We start from the raw sequence: 23,166 nt of genomic DNA, 5'->3' as shown, positions 1-23,166 counted from the left end.
CCCGATTATCTTTTCTGCAACCGCTTTTGCCATTTTGTACAAGCTTAAGTAGTAGACCGGCAGACTATTTAGGACTGATTTTATGAGTACCAGCTTGCCAGCTTTGTTGAGGGACTTAGCTTTCCACAAACTGAGCTTATCTTCCACCTTGTCTATGATCAGTTTTCATGTCTTCACCAACCGGGAGTTTGCATCTAACGAGATTCCTAAATATCTGACAGGTAAAGTAGCTTGAGTGCATCCTAACAAACCACACATATCCGTCACTCATTCCTGCTCACAGTTAACCGAAATCAGATTTGACTTATCGAAGTTAATACTTAGGCCAGACATCCACTCGAAACAACGCAAAAGCCTCTGATAGTTCCGTATTGTTTCTGTATCCTGTAGGCTGAATAAAATGGTGTCATCTGTAAATTGGAGATGCGATAATTCTATGTTATCCCTACCCACCAACAGTGGAGAGATGCTCCCATTCCTGACTGCCTCACCCACCATCCTATGCAAGACGTCGACAACCAGAACAAACAGAAAAGGAGACAGCGGAGCTCCTTGTCTCAAACCTCTCTCCATTCTGAATGGCTTGGTTGGTGATCCACCTATCAACACCGACATAGATGCTATGGTCACACATTCCTTCACCCATGCCCTCCATCTTAGACCAAAAGCCATTTTATGGAGCACCTCATCCACAAAGCTCCATCTCACTCTGTCGTAAGCTTTCTGAAAGTCTAGTTTGATAATTGCCGCCTGCTTCTTACGCAATTTCAGCCATTGGACCGTCTCACAAGCAATGAGAGCACCATCATGTATCTTGCGACCCTTGACAAATGCAGACTGCGTCTCTCCCACTAAACCTGGCATTACTGACCACATTCGTCTCACCAAGACTTTGGATATCGCCTTGTAGATACAACCAACCATACTAATTGGCCTCAAGTCCTTAATTTCCTTAGCTCTGATAAATTTTGGAGCTAGCGCCACCCATGTTATATTAGCATCTGTTGGTAGCTTCGCACTTTGGAAAAAACCCAAAACAGCTGCAGTAAACTCTTGGCCAATCTCACCTCAGCATTTCTTTATGAAATTCATATTGTAGCCATCAACACCTGACGCTTTACTGGACCCACAATCCCAAACAGCCTCTCGGACTTCCTCAGGCGATGGTATCACCTCTAACTCTCGTGCCTCCTCCTCATTAATCTGCCTTACCAACCCATCGCGGATTCCAACCCTTGGATAGTACTCCTGTCGATATAGTTCTTTATAGTATCCTGTAATTGCAACTTTTATTCTGGCCTGGTTCCTCACTACTCTGCCATTAATTACCAGGGAGTCGATTATGTTGTTCCTTCGTCTAGCCGACGCTATGTTATGAAAGTATCTAGTGTTCTTGTCCATATCTTTAGCATGTTGAGAACCAGACATCTGCTTCCAATGAATCTCCTTTCTGGCATACCACTTCGCACAACAAGTAACAAGAGCCTTTCGTCTAGCCTCCAGCGTTCCATCATGACTACCAGCACTAACCATGTCGTCAATCTTCTTCATCTCTTCCTCGAATTTCTTTATCCTGTTGTCAATGTCCCCAAAATTGTCATTGTGCCATCTCCTCAGTGGACTCATCAACACCTTCAGCTTACTAGTAAACTGTTCATCACCCAAGTTTCTCCACTTATCCTTCACCATCCTCAGGAACCCTTCATGTGTAAACCATGAGTCTAAGCTTCGGAACGGTCTTGGACCTGCACTAAATCTCGCATCTTCTAGAATCAATGGGCAATTATCTGATAGCCCTCTAGGTCCTCCTCTCAAACGAGTATCTGGAAACTCCTCAAGCCACTCCACACTGATAAGAACCCTATCTATTCGGCTACAGGAACGACCTTGAAACCATGTGAACTTCCGATCAGTAAGCGGTAAATCTACTAGCTGTAAATCTTGCACCCATTTCTTAAAGTCTTCTACAGATGCCGGTAAACTAGCTGCACCTTTTCTTTCCTCCAACTTTAGTATCTCATTAAAGTCTCCCATGAAACAAAACGGAACCTGACATAGACCCACAATATAGCTCAACTCCTCCCACATCATCAGTTTTTCACTCCGAACATGTGCGCCATACACCAAACAGAATGCACAGTTAAAGTTATTTTTTGTCAGCACGCCTTGCACACAAAGCCAACCATCCCTTTATAGCAGTTCAATTTTTTAAACAGCAAGTCATTCCACATTAATAATAAACCGCCAGAGGCTCCTACTGATTCCACATATTCCCAGCCCACTGTGTCACAACCCCACACTCGAGCAACATCAAATTTAGTCACTACCTCCTTTTTAGTTTCAATTAATCCTAGCATATTCAATTTAAACTTCTTTTTCAACTCTTTCACCATACTTAACTTTCCATCCCCTCCTAAACCTCGAATATTCCAACAACTATAAATTATTTAAGCGAATTTTTACACATCTTTTTATGTTGTTTGGGCCTACACCTCCTTGCTTTCTCCTTTTGTTTTGCCATCTTTCTTTTTGCCGCCATAGCTTCATTCTGACTTTGTAAAATCGCCATGATATCTTCTTCTTCATCATAGAAAACTGCACCAAACTCCACCGCTAACTTCCATGTTTCTTTATTTTCGGCTAACTGATAATCCTGTGAAAGCCTCTGATCAGCTTCTTGATTTGTTTCTTCCTCTTCTGCATTGGATTCTATTTCCTTTGTGCCCCTTCCTTCCACATCTTTATTTTCCGCAACTTCATCCTCTTCTCCGGTCTCCGCATCCTCACTCTTGTCTTTGGAAAGCCCAAAACATGAGGATGCATGCGTTTCATCAACTCAGCACGTGGAGTCGTCTTGCGCATGCAAAAAAATCTCGTTTAAGCGAGTTACCAGATAACTTCTCTTCTGAATCGCTTCCCGAATTCCCTTTTTCGTTCCATTCTTTTCGATCTTTTGAAGTCATTGATGTATCTTAACCCTGAAACACTTAAATCAATTTAATTACGACATCGAATGGTATAAAAATGGGTTAAAAAATTAATAATTTAAAGTACAAAAAGCATATTTTTACACACAATTTCATCGAAAGCAGGATTTGAAAAATTTAATGAATTAAGCAAAAATTATGTGAGTTAGTTAATAAATTCTATATTTTTTAGTACAATTTAAAATGATAAAATAGAATTTATCACTCTACATCACTCATCATTTCTTGCTTCTATTAGAATTAAGAATGTGTTTTTTCTTAAATGCGTGTTTTAAAGTAGTCAAGGAAAATAATAATATTTTGCTGATCTACAAAAGAATAATCAGTCCCATACAAATATTAGACTGCGTTTGTTTTTGAAAATAGAACAAGACAAGACACTAAGAACAAGATATAAAGGACAAAGATACAATTTTATGTTTTTGTATTTTGTTTGGTGATAAATTAGAACATATTATAAAATTTTAATTTATTTTCATCCAAAAAATTTGAGAAGAAAAATATAATAGTAAAAGATTATAATTATAAAAAATTAACAAGAATAATAAAAAAAAAATAAAAAATAAGTTGTATCATTTATTAGTATCTCTGTGTCTTTCTTGTCAAGATATACACAAAATACACTAATTTAATATCTCTAAATACAATATTTCATCCATCAAACACAATTTTATGTTTTTGTATTTTTATCTCAATGTTCCATCTTTATAAACAAAAGCAGCCTTACCATCTATGTTAGTCCCACGTAGGCTAGCTCAAGCTCTCAACCTTCTTGCAATTTTTGTCAACTCTTAGGCTGGGTTTGGTAAAGCTTTTGCTTTTTAAAAGTAGCTTATGAAAGCTGTCTTTTAAAAGATAGCTTTTTAAAAGCTACAACACTTGAGTTTGGTAAAATCAAATTAAAAATGACTTTTAATAAGTACAAGCACCACAATTGTGTTTGGTAAAACAGCTTTTAAAAGTTAAAAAAATTATAATAAATATGTTTATAACAAAAAATAATTTCTTTTTTTAAATTTTTTAAAAATTTATATAATATTTTAAAATAAAATAATGTTAAAATAAAAAATTCATAATAAACATAAATATAATAAATAAATTCTTTTATTTTTTAACTTTAAAATTTTATATAAGTATCATAAAAATTTATTTTATCCTAAACATCATTACTAAAAATACTAAATTAACATATTTAGTATTTATTTTATTATATAAGCATCATAATAATTAACATATTTACTTGATTTATTCTCTGTACTAATATAAATAGATTTATCATTAGTCAATAATAAAATTTGTATGTAATCCAATGTTAATACTGGGTACGTTCATTACCCACCTATATATATTGGCTCACCTTTATAGATCACAAAAAATAGGACACTTATCTCAAATAAACTACTCTTATAATTATATATCTATATTTACATATGTATATACATGTTGTTATTATAATTTTGACTAATGTTCATGCAAAGAAAATTTTATGATTGGTTTTCATAAACCAGATCAACCTCTTCCCGTTTCAAAGAACAGAGAAAAACAAACATAATAGATCTACTGAAAAAATACAAAATTAACGCAAAAAAAAAAAAACATAAATAAATAGAAGTTTATACCTAATATATGATAGAGATGTATTTGTATTGAAATTTGTGAAGATTAGGTTGAAAAATAAAAAATATATGAAGATTGTGTTAGAATTTGTGAAGGTTAGGATGAGAAGTTAGAAATATACGAGAATTTTAATGACAATATAATAGCGGGAAATACGTGCGGGAAAATGAAAAAAATTTGGTAAGCATAAGCCAGCTTTGAAAAGCTCCCTCCTAGGTGCTTTCAAAAGCACCCCTAACTTTTAAAAGCCGTAAGCACAAGCACTTGGGCTTTTTAATTTACCAAACGCAAAATGACGTGCTTGTAAAAGCACAAGCACCTCTTAAAAAAGCTTTACCAAACCCAGCCTTATTCACAAAAGAATTCATCTCTAACAGAAGAAAAAGATAAGGGTCAATTAGTCATTTTTTATTTGTTAGGGGGCAACTTGTAATGAAAAAAGTCAGGGCCGAAAAGAGGCTTTACAGCCTTTACTCGTTAAAAGGAAACATCCCGGTAACAAGTAATAACCCAGCATCTCGACCGCTCCTCTCCCGTCCTCCACTAAACTCACCTCATCTTTGCCCTACTCAGCAGTCTGCACCGCCGCATCGCCACCCAGTATCACCCACCAGCCGTCAACCCAACCCTCCCATTACGACCTCCTCCAGCGAAGCTTCTCGTCGATAGCTTCGTTCCTCCTGACTCCGCCGCTCTGCTTTGCCATCTCTTCCCTGCCTTCTACTTCGCCACTCTAAACAGCTACTTCTCGTTGCGGCGGCCAACTTTGGGCGCACTCGCTTCCGCTTATTAACTACCTAACCGTACATTAGGCATTGTTAACAGTGTACATATCAGACACTATGGGCACTTCCGATCCACCAATCAAGGTCGACCTAGAAGACGAGCTCGAAGGCGAGCTAGTTGGTACCAAGGATTACTTCTTTTCCAAGATAGGCGAGTCCGTACCGTTGAAGCCCGATGAAGACTCCAACTACGACCCTGAATCCCTTCCTTCTCAGCCTCTTGCAGTCTCCGAACGCTTCCGTCTCGTTTTCGTCGCTCATTCTTCGGGTAAATATCCTAGTTTACTTCATTTCTGGTAATGTATTTGGTCCTCACTGTTGTTAATTTAGGTTTTTATTTTTATTTTAGGGTTCTTTGTTGTAAGGACGAAGGACGTTATTGATTCGGCAAACGAATTTAAAGAGAAGGGAAGTGGTTCTCTTGTACAACAGCTGAGTCTCGTTGATGTCTCTATTGGTAGGGTTCACTGTTTGGCTCTTTCCACGGATAACTCAACTTTGGCAGCTTCGGTCTCCGGCGACATACGGTTTTACTCTGTACCTAATTTCTTGAATAAGGTATTTTTTTTCCCATCATTTTGTTGTTGTTATCATTATGCTAAATGTTGATGTATTTGGATGCCTACTTTTATCTTTTTCTGTATCCAGAACTACTTTATACCTAGCTATGCCAGAGTGTGAAAACACTACTTTTTCTTATTTATTTGTTTAAGCATTTTAGTTTTGTTGGGGGAAGTGCCCAAATGGCTTTGTAGGTTCCTGAAACCCAAATATTTGATTGGTCTCTAATATGCTATTACCAAAACATTGAAACTTGAAAATTTTTGGACGAGAGGTTTGGGAAATGAAGAAATGCTAGACATACAACTAGCATTTCCCTATAAAAGATCCCCCAAAAGTGTGACATAAGCTTTAGTATTATCCATCGAGTTGGACTGGACCTGAGGAAGGTTTTGCTAAGTTAAATTGTGATGGAGTGTCTTTATGGATGAGAACTGTGCTGGCTTTGGCTGTGTGTTGCGGAATAGCTCTGGCAACTGGGTTTTTGGGTGCTGTGGTCCTGTTTTCGGCAACGGGGTTTTGCGAGCTGAGCTTTGGGCAGTTTGGAGAGGTCTATACATGGCTTACCAGCAAATGATGACAGCTGTTGTGTGTGAGACTGACTCTGCAGATGCTTTCTATCCAGTAAACCACTGGAAAATCCCTTAAGAGCATGAGGAGAGGGATTTGATCCAGCAGATTTTTTATCTGAAGTTGAAAGCTAATTGGATGATTCAGTTCTCTCTCATTCAGCGGGATGCTAATTGAGTTGCAGATGTGATGGCCAAGTTGGGAGCGCAGAATGATGGAATTGCAGTAGATTGGATTAATCCAGCTATGGAAGTCGAGCCAATTCTTGCTCAAGAGATGGGTTAGGGTGTTGCATCCCTGCCCTGCTGTTTTCTTTCGTTCCTTTGTCTTTGTTTTTATTTTTCTTCTTTTTTTTAAGTCTCACATCAACAAAAAAATTATCCATCTTTACAACTCCCCTATCTCTTCTTGATATGTTCTTTATTGCTGAGACTTCTCCATTGTCATCATAATGCATTTCATTTGATATTCTGTTCCTCTGGCAAGCTTGTAATGCATTCTCTAATTTTTGGTGCCTGAAGTTTTTGATATCTTCTGAACAACTCTGGCTTTTGCATGATCATTGTTAGTAGCTTGCAGTTTGTTGGAACAGTCATTAGGATATTGTATCACCTTATTGTATATTTTACTAAAGATTAAATTAAGTGCAATAGCTAATCAATGAGGAATTGTAGAAATAGTCAATAGCAATGTATTAAAAACTACAGTTGACTAATATTCTACTATTGTTATGATGACCCCAGACCCCATCTCATCTTGAGGCTAGTTAAGCTCTCAGATTATTGAAAGAAAGACATACAGACCTTGTATTTCCACACTGGCATTTAATAGAGTTAATTAATGATGTGCTGTTGTTGCAGGCTTTTTATCCTCTTAGTATTATTATTATTTATTATTGAGTTTTTCTTTGATGATACTTTATTTTCTAGTGTGCTCTTTGCATTTGTCCTACAAGAATTTCTTTTTCTATAGGAACAAGGCTCTCCTTATGTGTGTATAACATCTATTGATTGCTTAGAATATGTTTCTCACATGTTCTTACATCATTACATACTTTTGTTTCTTTATAAGCACATCTTATGTGGAATTTATGGCGAGTGTTGCGTGTTTTAGGTTACTTGAGCAGTTTTCATGATTTATTTTTCATGTTTTTTAATAGAATTGAGGAGGCCAAATTTTGCATTGAATATACATTTGGTTGCAGCTGAACGCTCGTTTTGATAAGGTTTCTTAAGCACATTGCTTGAAATGGGATACAATTATGCTTTCTGTATATATTTGTAACACGGTTTCATTTATTTAGACAGGGGTTCAATATCACATAGGAGGGCATGAGAAGCTTTCTTAGTTTATCAAGATGATTTATGCTTTCCATTTTTTTGGCTCTTTGCTTAGGTGGATACTTTATCCTCTTTAATATGTATTTAATCTCCACCTTAATAAGCTCCTTTCTTTTTTCTAGAACAGAACCCCCACCCCCCCAAAAAAAGAAAACAAACAAAAAATAAAACTGCACCAAAACCTAAAGCAATTCTGACAATGGCATTTACGGCAACAAATCCTTTTGGTGATGCCATTGGTAAGGGGATCCTTTGGTAATCCAAGAATCACTTTTGCTCCCTTCCTAATTAGTCATCTCTTCCCTTAGAATGTTGGCACTTCCAAGAATCCCTTTTATAGATTTCTTTTAAATAGGTATTATTTTGTGTCCTTCAGTTGACACCACTCAATCTCTAGGTTTGTAACATTTCTCCTTGATCTCTCCTTAGCATCCACCCTCAACCAGAAACATTAGCAACTGGTTTAGCTATCTCCTAGTGTGACTTCGCAGTCCCTAGAAAATTTTTCTCTCTTAACACTTGATTTACTAGACTAGGATCATGTCCAGCCTGAAGTCTCATGTACTCTCTCAGTCTCTTGTTGGTTGAATGATTATCCCTATCCCTAGAAAAAATAGCTTACACAAGAATTTGCTGGATGCTAACACTACTGCCTGAGTGTTTTGGTTTAGCTTTTTGATGGGGTTTCTGTAGTAGAAATGTTAGTTTGGGACATTAGCTACTTTTGCTCTTTTAAAGTTTCCTTATTCTTAGTGTTTGTCCTGTTTATGATTTTTTAATTTGTAATGACAATCTGTTTTTTATTGCATCATCATTAACCAGGAAGTGAAGCAGTCTTTTTCCTGTTCACTCAATGATTCGGCCACCGTCAAGGACATGCGATGGATAACAACATCAGAAAATTCATTTGTTGTGCTTTCAAATACGGGAGTGCTATATTATGGAGAGGTTAATTCTCCCCTTAAATGTGTGATGGACTCTGTTGAAGCTGGTATGATACTATCATTATTCTGCTCTACTTTATTTGCCACCTTATTATCAATATTTGCTATTTGGTGTTTATTGATTTGATGGGTGAAATTCCAGTGCTAGACAGTATGAGTTAATTTCAATTTCAGTCTGCTACATTATTTGCTTCTCTACCATAGCTTCAGTTATTATTTTAGTTGTTATCTGGTTGTTGGGGAATCTTCATTGCAAAGATTCTTCACTCTCTTCCGTTTGGTTCATGCATACTTATTTTCATGTCTAATCTAATTACTTGTTCTAATTTATTTCTTCAAGTTGATTGGGGCATAAAAGGGAACTTTATTGCTGTGGCAAGAAGGAATGTTCTAAGTATTTTATCGGTTAAGTTTGAAGAATGGATTTCAATTTCGTTATCCTTCAAATCCTGGATTGGTGATTCTGACCTGAATTGTAGCATAAAAGGTTTGCATTCTCCTCTTCATCTCTCTATTTTTAATACACTAAGATATTGTATATGTGTATGTGCTCATGTTGGCTATTGTCTTTCAATATTTAAATTCTTTACAAATATATTAGCAATGATTCGATCAAAAGGACAATATCCCAAAGCTATTAAACGAATATGATTAGAAAAAATAAGTCACTACTCTTTCATACTTGCTCTCTGAGCTTGAGATCAAGATTTAATATATATTTATAGTTTTTAGGCAATCAAGCATAACAAAAAGCAGCAGAATCTAGCTGCTGATTCAATCTTTTATTATGGTAAAACATATTAGTTTTGGATGATTCTCATTATACATAAATCCCTCCAGTTTTTTATTCTATTTTTTTTCTCATTATACAAGGTTTCAATCATAAGGACAGTATGTCAAAGCCATTAAATCAATTGGAATTATAAGTCACTAGTCTATTTCTTACTTCCTCAGAGATCAAGATTAATATATATTTACAGTTTTAGGCAATCAAGCATAATAAAAAGTAGCGGCAGTGAGGGAATTAAAATCTAGCTGCTGAATGCTGATTCAATCTTTTATTAATGGTAGTCTTCGATCAAGATGTTCTCGCATTCCCCATTTGGGCAATTATGGTAGTCCCCCCTTCTACCCGATGGCCAGCTCCCTCTGCTTCACCTCCCCTGGTATTGTATGGGCTGCACTTGACACTTTCCAAGACGGCCTATACAACCTTCCTTCTTTCTCCCACGTAGTTTGTTGGTCAAACCAGGGATTCTTTTTCGGCCTTCGGGGTCAACCCGGTGGATTCTATGAAGGCGGCGGTGTGACCAGGCCATCATAAGAAAATACAGCGGGGAAACATATTGGTTTTAGACTTATACATGTAAATACTTCCAGTTTTTTATTCTAATCTTTTCCCTGTTTTCCATGTTGCTTTAAGTTTGGAATGCCTTAGGAGGAAAAGACGTCAATTGGTTTAACCACACTTTTCAATGAAATTTTAATATACAAGAAGATGCCAAACGAGTGGAGGAAGAACATTTTGGTTTCTAGGGGATATATAAAATTGCGGAAATTGCAGAGGGATCAAACTCATGACTTATGAGTCGTACCATGAAAATATGGGAGAGGATGATAGAACGGAGGTTGAGACAGGAGACAAAGGTCTAGGAAAACCAGTTTGATTTTATGCCAGGTAGATCCACCATAGAAGTTATATACATGCTAAGGAAAATGATGGAGAGATACCGGAGTAATTAAAAAAAAAAGCTACATATAGTGTTTATTGATTTGAAAAAAACATAAAATAAGATACTAAGACAAGTCCTATGGAAGGTTTTGGAAAAGAAGAATGTAAGGATTGCATATATTCATGTAACTAAGGATATGTATGATGGGGTTACAATTAGTGTGAAGACTCAATTTGGTGTAACAGAGGATTTTCCCATTGGTGTAGGATTGCATCAAGGTTCAACTCTAAGTCCATATATTTTAACATTAGTTTTGGAAGTGCTTATTGAGCATATTCAGGAACTCATGCCATGGTGCATGTTTTTTGCCTATGATGTCGTCCTTATGGGAGAATCATGAGAAGATTTAAATCAGAAGCTAGATTTATAGAGAGAAGCTTTCATGGTGTGTGGTTTGCGCATAAGTCGCGATAAGACGAAACATATGGAATGTAAGTTCGGTCGAGAGGGGGAAACACTAGCATAGAAGTAAAATTTGGAAATAGCATTCTACAACAAGTTAAGCATTTTAAGTATCTTGGGGGTATCATACAAAATAATGCAGAAATTAGGAAGTACAACATAGGAATCAAGCTGGTTGGTCAAAGTACGTCTGATTTTATATCCGACAAAAAGATACCATTAAAACTTAATGACAAATTTTATCGCATTGCCATTAGACCGAACTATGTTATATGGAACAACGTGTTGGACCACAAAAAGTGAGCATGAACATAAATTGAGTGTGACAGAGGTGAGGATGCTAAGATGGATGAGCGGCCATACACGTATAGACAAAATAAGAAACACAGATATAAGATAATGTTGGAGTAGCTCCTATAGAAAAGATGGTAGAATCTCGTCTTAGGTGGTTTGGATATGTGGGAAGAATATCAGCAGAACATCTTGTTAGGAAAATGGATCAGATAGAATATAGACAGGTGGCGGAAAGTAGAGTAAGATCCAAGAAAACCATACACGTGGTGGTCAAAGGAGATCTATGAGTAAACGGTCTCACTACAAACATGATACGTAATAGGACGTAATGACATCGTTTGATTCATGTAGCTGACCCCACCTAGTGGGATAATGTTTTGTTGTTGGTTTGACTTGAGTAGAAAAATATTTTAGAGGGTAAAGTATATTTTTTGTTCCTAAAATTTGGCAAAAGTTTCAAAAATATTACTAAGTTTTATTTTTTCAATTTTGTCCCAGAAGTTTTCGATTTGCATCAAATATATTCCTGGCCGCTAATTTTTCAAAAAATTTAGGACCAATTCAACAATAATTTCATAAGAACAACCTTCAACACAAACAAATCAAGCATAATTTTCCTGCATTTTTGTTGGATTGGTCTTAAATTTTTTGAAAATTTAGCTATCGGGGATATATTTGATGCAAATCGAAAACTTTTGGGATAAAATAAAAATTAAGGATATTTTTGAAATTTTTGCTAAACTTCAAGAACAAAAAATATACTTTACCCTATTTTAGAAGTAATTAAAAAGTTGGTATTACACTATTAGGAAGTGTCAATAAGAAATGCACTTCCCCATTTTATTTTTTGCTTGGATTTTGGTGTTGAAAATTCAATACATGGTGCTGTTTCTTTGCTATGCAGAACGTCTAACATAAAGTCTTTTCTTTGAGATGTACCAGTGGATTCTGTCAAGTGTGTTCGATCTGATTCCATTATAATTGGATGCTTGCAATTTACTGAAGATGGCAAGGAGGAAAATTATCTTCTCCAAGTTATTAGAAGTAGAAATGGTGAAATTAGGGCTGTAAGTGTAAAATTCTTGCATTTGCTTTTTGGTATCATGCATTTATTACCTATTCATGTCTATACCTCACCATATGTATTAAATTTACATTTGCTGGATCTTGAGAATGATTGCATGCTTTCACTAAAAGTGAATTTGTTTATAATATTGCTTGGTTATTGGTAAAATAAATATTTGCGGTTTAGCATTCTTTCATGATAATGTATCTAGACCTCTTTTTTTAGCTATTAGTAAATTTTTTGCTGGACATGCATTTGTTTGCCCTTGCTCAACAGCTTAAATGAATTGATTCTTTGGCTGGGAACTGAATTTGGTTGATCATTGATCAAACGATCAAGAGAGTGATTCTCCTTCAAATCTCAAATTATACATCTTAAAATAGTACCTAATGTCACTATAATTAGTTTTCCATGATGGAAATATCTTCAGTTGTAGTTGTACTCAACTAATATTTTTTAATATTAAAACTTGCTTTTAGCCCCACGTGTTTATGGATTTGGTTTTAGTCCCTATACTAACTACTAAATGGATTTTGATGTGAATTCCTATACTGGTACTCCTTTAGTAGTTAGTCCCTAACTGGTTATGCAATAAAAATAAAAATGCATTGGTATGGATGCTGTAATAACCAAAGGAACTTGCATTTGTTTTTACATGCAGCATTAAACATTTTTTTTCTTTTTTCTTTCAGGGTTGTTCTGAATTTGTTGTCCAATCTTTCTCTGATATCTACCTAGGACTTATTGATGACATTGTACCATTTGGAAGTGGACCCTACCTTTTATTGGTGTACCTAGAACAATGGTAATTGTTTTGCATTTCATGGCTTGACACTCCGTTCACCCCTTATTTCCCCCGTTTTGAATACATGTTAAAAGCTTCATAACATGAAAGCTCTTTATTGCTTTTACTATTTGGTTTTTAAGCATGCATAAAATTTGATGTATGTTGTCATCCTGACATTATAGATATCTCAAGATATAATAAGAAGCTTCATTTTGCTTTAGCCTACATTGGCTAAAACCAAATCTAGGTCTATTTTTGAACACAGTTCCAACTGTTACAAAATAAAATAAGAACTTCATTTGTTGCCTGATCTAGGTTTATTGGTCTTGATGTTCTGCTTTGAAAATAGATTCCTTGTTGTCTTTAACATTTTTCTGGAGAATTATGAGTGTTTATAAACATTTCTTTCTGTAACAAGAAATTTTTTATTTTACCATAAAATACATAAATTAACATTCTAATTAATAGTTGACAAAATACAAAGGTACAACATTGACTAATTTATAAGTACAATTTTTCTTATTATAATTATAATTTCAAAATTAAATTATACATATAAATATATATCAATATGTTATAATGTCAAAATAACAGATTTTCTGACAAGCATGTTTTTTGTGATAGAATTAGACACTTAGCATCCAGTTGGTGTAGGTCATGATATTTATGGGGACTTCCCTCTTGAACATGTTGAGAGATTGGAAACCTATGCTTTATACATAAATCTTTTGTTTTTTGCTTTTCATTTTGTATAAGGGATCCCTTATCCCCCAATTTGTATTATCCTTGTCGTCATAATGAAATTCTTTTTTTTTTATCACACAAAAATGTCACATTTGAAAATAGATGAATTGTAGCTTATTTTAATGTTGTAAAGAAGTGGTGAAGACTGAAGAGTATCCTTTAGAAATAAAGGAGGGGAGTGAAACATAATAATGCTTTCTATAAAGGGATAAAGTTATATTTTACTCTTGATTAAAACTTATTTGATGGTCATCAATATCATGCCTTGAATTATAGTTTATTTATAAGAAGAATTATATTGGAAATGAACTTGATTTTTTCTAATTTTTAATTTTTTACTTTTTGAATAACTATAGCGAGCTTGCAATCCATGGCAACAAGAAGAATACGGATCAGCACATTATGTTAGTAGGTTGGTCAGTGGATGATTATAAGAATGAAGCTGTGCTTGTTGATATTGAAAGGGATAATTGTGTTCCAAGAATTGAGCTTCAGGGTACTTCCAAACTCATTTCTTTTTATGGTACCTCTTTTGTTTCCATCAGAAAAGGCAGATATCAATTAATGGAAATACATATTTCTTATGCCTTTTTTTTTTTGGTTTCTTTTTTCCCCAATGAAAGTAGAAAGTCATTTTTACATAAATAGAATCAAGCAAATTTAGTGACCTCTGTATCGTGAGTTCTTGAGATAATGGAAGTTCCTAAGGAGGCGTCTTTAGGGGAAAATATTTGATAGACTAAGGAGTTAATGGAAAAGATAGCGAAACTTTTGTGTAACTTTGTGAGATCCAAACTCAGCCATAATAATCCAGGAAAAGTTGTCTGTTGGGCTTTTATTTCATCGAGACAGTTGCATCTAAAAGTTGAAGAGAGGATAGGCTTCCTGAAATCCAGTTTCTCCATATCTATTCAGGATTGTAGAAAACCCCTACAAATGCAATCATATGCTTTCTTGACAAACCCCCCCCCCCTCCTCTCTTTCGCACGCGCGCACAACACAAATGAAAAGTTCTATATTTACTTGGTGAGTATAAATTATATTTTATGTAAGTTCTTATGCACTTTCATTTTCAGAAAATGGTGATGATAATTTGCTCTTGGGTCTATGTATTGATAAGGCATCAATATATCAGAAAGTGGGAGTTGAAATTGGTGTGGAGGGAAGGAAAGAGCTCTCACCACATTGTGTTCTCATATGTCTTACATTAGATGGAAAACTTGTTTTGTTCCATGTTGCTAGGTATGTTATTTGAAGTATGTTTTCTATTTTGTCAGCTGTATAGATTTTTCTCCACATGGAATTTTCAAATAAAATGTTGAGAAGGAATTGTTTTTAGTCTTGCAGGCCGTGAAGTTTCAGCTGATGTTCCTGCTGTCATTGAGGGAGATGCTTCTTTGAAGCTACCCGTGGAGAATCCTTCCACTGTTTCTCATGGATTTCAGAAAGAGGAATCAGATCAGGTGTTTTTGGTCTTCAACTTTTGGATATGAAACAGAAGAGTTATTGCATTGACTGTTGGGTCTCAGTTAATGACAATTCTGATAATAATTATGTGCAGGCTTATGAAGTAAGTGAGAATCAGAAATCCAAGGCTATTGCCAATTCTAATCAAGTGGCAAAAACTGAAGATTTTGTTAAGCACCCAGAGGTGGAGTCACTGTCAAATTTGAAGTCTAATATTAAGCAAACAGTTCAAAATGTAGTAGATCTGAACCATGCCACTGATAGTAATAGTGCATCTACCTTTGAGCAACGGGCAAACTTAGGTCAAAATCCTGCAGCACTTGGATCAAATATTGGCTCTTTTATGACAAACACTCATTCTGCTACTCCTGTTTTGTCATATAATAACACTTCACAGAAAACTACTGTGATGTCTAAGGTTCCATTGAATACAAACAGTCCATGGGACTCACAGAGACCTTCTCATCATTCACCTAGTGAAACATCTTCAATTCCAAAAGGATCTGACTTCTCCTCATTTTCAACGTCAAGCCCTATTGGTGGTGTGGGTTACCAAAGTCAAATATATACTAGGGGCAGTACAAATGTTCACAGTACCAAAGTTCCTGGAAGCATCGATCAAAAACCCTCTCTTGTACAGGACAATTCTGCCATTAGGCCTATTCAAAGTACAGAACAAGTTACTACAATAAGATCCGCAAATACACAACCAGTCTCAGCATTTTCCTCACATTTGTCTTTGAATGGAAATGCAACAGCTGGCAAGTCTTCTACTCGGAAATTTCATCCTTCTAATGAGCAGCATGGAACTCCATCAATGCTTGGGATCTCAAACTCTGATTTATCAAAGCCGTTTAGCAATGTATTATTTCTGAAAATGTTTCATAGTTCCATATTTGACAGGGTAGTACTGAAGAGAGTATGTTAAGGCCTGTTTCATTTTTGTATTTTTGTTTTCTTGTTTTCATGTTTGATGTTTTTATTTTAAGAATTTTCCGAAGAAAAAAGTGAACATTTTAGAGGATTATATGTTTTCACTATATCTAAGTTTTTTCTTCATAAAATTCTGAAAAAGAAAACTGAAAGATGAAAATAGGAAGCAAAGTGGAAACGAGAGGCCCTTAATTGCTCTTTCCATCTTGCCACTTGTGCCAAAAGAAGAATCTAGACTGAGTTCCATATTTTTCTTCCTCTGCTATTAGTTTACTTTATTATTAGATGAGTAGAAAGGATTTAGAAGGAGAAAAGATAGGAACTCTTATGCAATTCTTTTCCATGTTTTAATTCTTCTCTTTTTATTCTTTTCTCTAGATCAATGAGATGACAAAAGAACTGGATCTACTGTTGAGGTCGATAGAAGAGGCTGGTGGATTTAAAGATGCTTGCACTAAGTCACTAAAAAGTTCAATTGAAGCAGTGGAGCAAGGCATGGAGACCTTATCTAGAAAATGCAAATTTTGGATGGTGATATTTCTTTCCTTTCAATTTTTTTTTTCACCTTTCCTGTTACATAACATCTTTTCCATGACATCTCTTGTTGTGGATAATATAATGTTTAATTTTTTACTTGTATTATGGTATTGACTTAATACAGATTATTTTTTAAAGTGCTGTAGAGATCCTGATTATATACCACAGCAATATTACAATAATAAAACCTCTTCCCATTTGATGGGGTTATCAATAATTTTTAATTGTGTATATTTGATACAGTCGTGTATATTTTTAGGCTAGATTAGTTGGTCCTTGATCCTGTTTTTGTCTTCAAAATTCAACAAATAGATGACTTAAAACATTGTACACGATGGAACTATTCTATAAATTGTACTATACTATGAAACTCAGGCTTTAATCTAATACATTGGTTACATTGGAAATATTGTGAATATTAATTCTACGTCATTAAATTTTGTATGTTATTAACAACTTAAACAAAAAGGGATGGGTTGGTGCTTGTATCACATTCGTGGCAAGAATTTCAACTCTGCCATAAATATGAGCGCAGTCTCTTTCTTCAGCTCAATTGGTAGTCCTAAATTCACAATCCACAGTGGGAGCAATAATTTCCTAATGGAAAATCTAGCTACTAAGATATATCTCAACTCCAAAATCAGAGAGAGGGTCACTGATGGTATCTTCAAGTTTGCCCTCTCTCTTAAGTCTTGATCTTTATGCATATCTCAACAATTGCTTTATTTATATTAAACACATACATGAAGCAGTTGTTGAGATATTCATAAACATCAAGACTTAAGAAGCTCTAGAAATGACTAGACTGGACTTTAGGGGAGCTTAGCATAAATAACCCGTTTCTTTTCACTATTGGGGTTTTATTTTAATGTTTTTTATTCATTAGGTATTCCCTTGCTCTTTTTCTGTTCTGTTCTTGTTGGTGCTGTTTCTTTTTTATGTCGTTCATATTTTTTGAGGTGGCTCATTTTCAAATGTCTGTGCTTCACTATGCAGTGCCAAACGGAAGAACATGTTGAGGAGGTTCATTATCTACTTAATAAAACCATACAAGGTGATGTTTACATGCAGATGCGTATTGTATTTTTCTCTTTAATCTGTTTTTATTTGTCCTTTTTGTATTTACTTTTTTATGTATAACAGTAAAGAGTGTATCAATGGTGACAGTTATAGGATTTCAAGAGTAATGTAAAGAAGTTATCTTACATGCTTTTTATTTTAAAAAAATAATAAAATTTTATTGGAGATCAATATATTGTCTCCAAATGAATTAAGGGAGGTATGCGTTGTTTAAAACTAGAGGGAGTAAAGTGTAATCAATATATCTCAAGATGGGGTAATTGTAATTTGCCATTGATTCCTTGAATATATCAGGTTGTTCAAGGCTTTAAGTTGGTAGTAGTCAGGGAGAGAAATAAGCAATAGGGTAATCAGATATTGATATTAGTGATGTATTGCAAAAGGCAAAACACAGGTCCAATTCATTATAGCATTAGTTACTATATTCACCATAATGAAACAATTAAACAAGTGATAAACAATGAAACATTTGGATATTCTAACACATCTAGTCTTTCCTTTTCATTAAAAAACCTGTTATTCTTTTTACTTAAATGGTTATCTTGTTGGATGACAGTTGTGGCACGAAAAATATACATGGAAGGCATATATAAACAAGCTGCTGATAGCCGATATTGGGACCTCTGGAATCGCCAAAAGCTGAATTCGGAACTAGAGCTAAAGCGACAACATATTTTGACTCTGAATCAGGTATTGGTGATATTTTTCCAATAAGGGATTCATGATGCCTAGCATTTAACAATTTTGTTCAATTGTTTCAGGATTTGACATATCAATTAATTGAACTGGAGAGGCACTTCAATGGCCTTGAACTGAACAAGTTCAGTCAATATGGTGGCCGTAATATAGATCATGGAGCTTGTCAAAATAGATATGGACCTCCTAGGTATGATAATTTGTAGCCACTATTAGAGCTTATACATTATACTTAATCCACTTAACAGGTATACACAACTTCAATTGTAGATATGTTGGTTTTCTTCTATATCCATTATCTCATTTTCCTTAGGTATTTTGTAGTACAATTCCTTTATATACAGATAAGCTTAGATATCAAGTAAACTCCTGCCTGCTTCACATTCTGCATGACTGCATGTCTCATCTGTCTTTTTAGTCTCCTTGCACATGTGTCTGCTCTAACTGTGTTCCTCATGTGGATTCAGGCTTGGTTTGGTAAAGCTTTTTGGAGAGGAGCTTGTCAAAAGCACAAGCACCTCGTTTTGTGTTTGGTAAATTAAAAGCTCACGTGCTTATGCTTGTAGCTTTTAAAAGCTAGGGGTGTTTTTGAAAGCACCTAAGGGGGAACTTTTCAAAGTTGGCTTGTGTTTATCAAAATTAAAATGTCTAATATAACCCTATAAAATAATAAATATCCAAAATTTTCCTTATTAATTATTAGTACAAAAAGAGTAATTATTCTTTATTATATCTATGTCTATTATGGTCCTTTTTACTTTTAAAAGTTATTTTACCAAACACAATTATGGTGCTTGTGCTTATCCATTTTTAGTTTGATTTTACCAAACGCAGGTACAGAGCTTTTAAAAAGCTGGCTTTTAAAAGACAGCTTTCATAAGCTACTTTTAAAAAGTAAAAGCTTTACCAAACCAAGCCTCAGAGTGGTCAAAGAGGGTTACTGGCTTACTGCATTTGTGTATCTTGGTGGTTGTTGGGTTCTATTTTGTTGTTGGTAGAGTCTATTTGGTCTTATTTTTGTAAATCTAACACACTGATTATTCTTCTCTCTCTATGCTAAGTATTGATTTACTAGTAGATAAATAAACAAATAAACTGGGTATGATGAATAATAAACTATATGGATAGGTATAAATGCTATAGACTTTGACCTTTTTCTGTGTATTGTTTTACTAAATTATAATTCCCTTTTTTTTCTCTCCTCTTTGCAGACACATGCAGTCAATGCATAGTCTACATAATGCAATTAGTTCACAACTTGTAGCTGCTGAGAATCTCTCTGAATGCCTTTCTAAACAAATGACAACATTGAGTTTAAGCTCTCTACCTAAGGAACAAAAGAATGTGAGAGAGTTATTTGAAACAATAGGAATTCCGTTTGACAATTCTTTTGGCTCTCCAGCCATGAAAGATGTGAGGACCCCTTTAGCTAAGCAGCTTGTCTCTGGTTCGACTTCTAAGAAAGATCAATCTAAAAGAATTCAAACCAGTGCTATGAAGAGTTGTGAACCAGAAACGGCTAGGAGGAGGAGAGACTCACTTGACCAGGTATTAGTCAGTTACTGGTTGGTTCGGTTTTATCATACAACTATGCCACACAATTAAGCAAGCAGATTGGTTAATGCTGCTCAGTTAATTGCTGTGGGTAAAGATTTGATTTTACTTTTTATCTCGCACTGCTGAAATTCTTGATGGAAAAGAATTTCTACTAAAAGGAAAGACACATGTAAAACAAGCAACAAAAGTCTAAAATTTTAAAATTAGTGTTGGATGCAGAATTTTCCGTGTCTTTCTTTTTTTGGATGGGATCTATATGATAGAATGTTCTGATGGATATATTGCATTTATTAATGGTTATGATGTGGGTTTTAACAACTTGGGTGCAGAGTTGGGCCTCCTTTGAACCACCTAAAACCACAATCAAAAGGATGCTGCTAAAAGAACCGCAGAAACCAAACCGGAATGGATCATTCTCTTCGTTGAAGAAAGAAAAGGTTCAAACTTCTATGATGACAGAATCTGCTTCTCAAAAATCAGATGCAGGAACACCTTCAATTGCTTTCCCTACAACTAAAATGAAAGGTGAATTGGGATTAATTGTTTATCCTTTTTTTTACCTCTAGGTATTCGATTAATATTTAATCTGACATATTATTGACCATGCTGTCTGACTTTGGTCTTTCTCTACAAAATACACATACAGCAGGAATTCTGGATTCCCCCGTTGAACTCAAACAGGGTTCAGAGCAGGCATTTAAATGGGCTGGTAGCCTCCAAGCACCCACACAAGTTTCAGAGTCCAAACCCCGTGTTTTACAAAATATCACTTCAGCAGTTCCCTCTTGGCCTGTATCACAATCGCCAGCTGCAATGATGCCTGGTAGTTACACAGAAACCAAAAATGTTGCTTCCGAAAAATTGGACGTTCCAAGAGTTAATTTATTCTCCAACAGTGATAATACATCAATACTGAATTCGAAAACACCTCAAAAATTCTCTATTCCTTCCTTTTCTAACACAGAAAAACCTTCATTCCTAATTAAATCTACTGAAATGCCAAGTACAATGAGTAAAATAACAATGGCTACTAGTGCTACAATGGGAAACAAACTTTCAAGTGCATTTACTTCTGAATCCTGGAAAAAACATGATTCTTCATCCTTGGAGTCACATTCATCTGCTATATCAGCACCATCAACCTCCCTTGGAAAGATTACTGAGTTCAATTTTACTAAAAGCCGACCCAATGAAAATATTTCTGAACTGCCTACATCTGGTTCATGTGAATCTCCGTCACCTCCAATTATTAAACCATTATCAGCTTCGCCATTGTCATCTTCCATCTCATCTGCAGCAGTGTCTCCAGCTCCAGTGTCAGTGCCATTAAGCAGACCTTTGTCTAGTTCAGACACCAGCATAAACTCTAATAGCACTATGTCAACTACTTCAGCAAGAGCTTCTGTCTTATCTGATCAGGGCCTAAAACATGCAGTGTTCTCTTCAACTACTACGTCTGGCTTGAATTCAACCTCAGAGTCACTTAAGTCAGAGATTCGGCCAGCTTCTGTGTCTAATTTAAATACAGATTTAGATGATGCTGCAGAGATGACCCCTCAGCTGAGTGAACCTCAAACACGTGAGTCTGAACTGAAGGATGGACCTCCTGGAAATCTCACTCCTACTGGTGAGGAGTCTTCGGGAAATGTTGCAAGTTCTGGACCCAATGTAGTCCCAGTTTCTCTACCAGAGCAGCCATCGTCCGATGGATCTATGCAGCTTTCGACTTCTTTCCTTACATCTGCTAATGTTCCGAGTAGCAAAAATGGGGGTATGGATGCTGGTCTTTCATATGAGGATGAGATGGATGAAGAAGCTCCTGAGACTGGTAACACGACTGAACTGAATTTTGGGAGCCTCGGTGGGTTTGGGACTAGTCCAATCCCTAATTCATCTGTGCCCAAACAAAACCCATTTGGAGGTTCCTTTGGTAATGTAGCAACAAGTTTGCCAAGCTCGTCATTTACATTCTCACCTCCTAGCGGGGAGTTGTTTCGACCTGCATCCTTTACATTCCCAAGTTCTCAGTCATCTACATCCGCCCAGTCGACAAACACAGGTGCATTCTCTGGTGGCTTTGGTGCTGGGGGAACTGGTCCAACACCAACTCCAAGTGCGTTTGGGCAGCCAGCACAAATTGGATCTGGCCAACAGGTTCTTGGATCAGTTCTTGGTACTTTCGGACAATCAAGACAGCTTGGTGGTGCTTTGCCTGGAAGTGGTTTTGCAGCTCCCGGTGGTTTTGGCGGATTTGCTGGAAGTAATTCCAATAGTGGTTTTCCAACTGCTGCCACCGGTGGAGGGTTTGCTGGTAGAGCATCGGCTGCTGGAGGTTTTGCTGGCATAACATCAACAGGTGCAGGATTTGGTGGCATAGCAGCGTCAAGTGGAGGCTTTGCTGGTGTTGCTTCCACAGGTGGTGGATTCTCTGGACTCACTTCTCCTGTTGGTGGATTTGCTGGTGCTGCTTCCTCTGGTGGCGGCTTTGGTGCTGCCTCATCAACTGGTGGATTTGCAGGAGCTGCTCCAGGAACTGGGGGTTTTGGGGCATTCAGCAACCAAGGAAGCGGTGGTTTTTCTGCTTTTGGTGCAGTCGGAGGCAGTAAACCACCAGAGCTGTTCACACAGATGAGAAAGTAGTATTAAACCTTTGAAAAATTTAGGCGCAGATGAGCAGAAAGTAGGATTTTATGTTTTTAACTGTCCAGTTCTCATGTATTTATATAAGAAAAATGGAATAGCAGATTTTGAATGTGTTTTTCCTGGCTGCTTAAAATAGTCCCTTTGAAGTAAATAAATTACCGAAATAATATTCGAAAATTCATATAGTTAATAATCTAAAATATAAGAATGGCAAATAAATTTCAGAAGATATAAAAATGTGATAAAAATAATTAGATAGTAGATATATATTTTAAAAAAGAGTAAAGTATCGTTTTTGTCCCTAACGTTTGGGGTAAGTCTTAAAATCGTCCCTAATGTTTTAAAATTGGCTCAATATTGTCCTGCCGTTAGAAATTCTTTAACAGAATTGATGGCGGGATAAAATTGAGACGATTTTGAAAC

At 35.8% G+C, this 23,166-nt stretch overlaps 1 protein-coding gene across 2 annotated transcripts; it reads left to right on the top strand.

The window, feature by feature from the left end:
* Positions 1–5,026: 5,026 nt before the first annotated feature.
* LNO1 (Nuclear pore complex protein) lies at positions 5,027–22,920 on the top strand. 2 transcript variants are annotated; one of them, XM_088501032.1, is made up of 17 exons: positions 5,027–5,657; positions 5,739–5,947; positions 8,683–8,851; positions 9,145–9,291; positions 12,176–12,300; positions 12,992–13,104; positions 14,187–14,326; positions 14,907–15,072; positions 15,170–15,293; positions 15,392–16,159; positions 16,609–16,761; positions 17,764–17,821; positions 18,404–18,537; positions 18,609–18,733; positions 19,755–20,091; positions 20,430–20,625; positions 20,750–22,920. In XM_088501032.1, exons 1-17 carry the CDS (start codon positions 5,447–5,449, stop codon positions 22,738–22,740), a joined length of 5,166 nt encoding a protein of 1,721 aa, XP_088357158.1. In that variant the 5' UTR covers positions 5,027–5,446; the 3' UTR covers positions 22,741–22,920. The 2 variants fall into 2 exon arrangements, with proteins under 2 accessions (XP_088357158.1, XP_088357157.1); XM_088501031.1 differs by having other exon boundaries at positions 20,747–22,920.
* The last annotated feature ends 246 nt before the right edge of the window (positions 22,921–23,166 follow it).

Source organism: Arachis ipaensis, chromosome B1, assembly GCF_059453495.1.
Source record: "Arachis ipaensis isolate K30076 ecotype BB chromosome B1, ASM5945349v1, whole genome shotgun sequence".
In the NCBI taxonomy this organism is placed as follows: Eukaryota; Viridiplantae; Streptophyta; class Magnoliopsida; order Fabales; family Fabaceae; genus Arachis; species Arachis ipaensis.
This window is presented reverse-complemented; position numbering and strand designations above follow the sequence as displayed.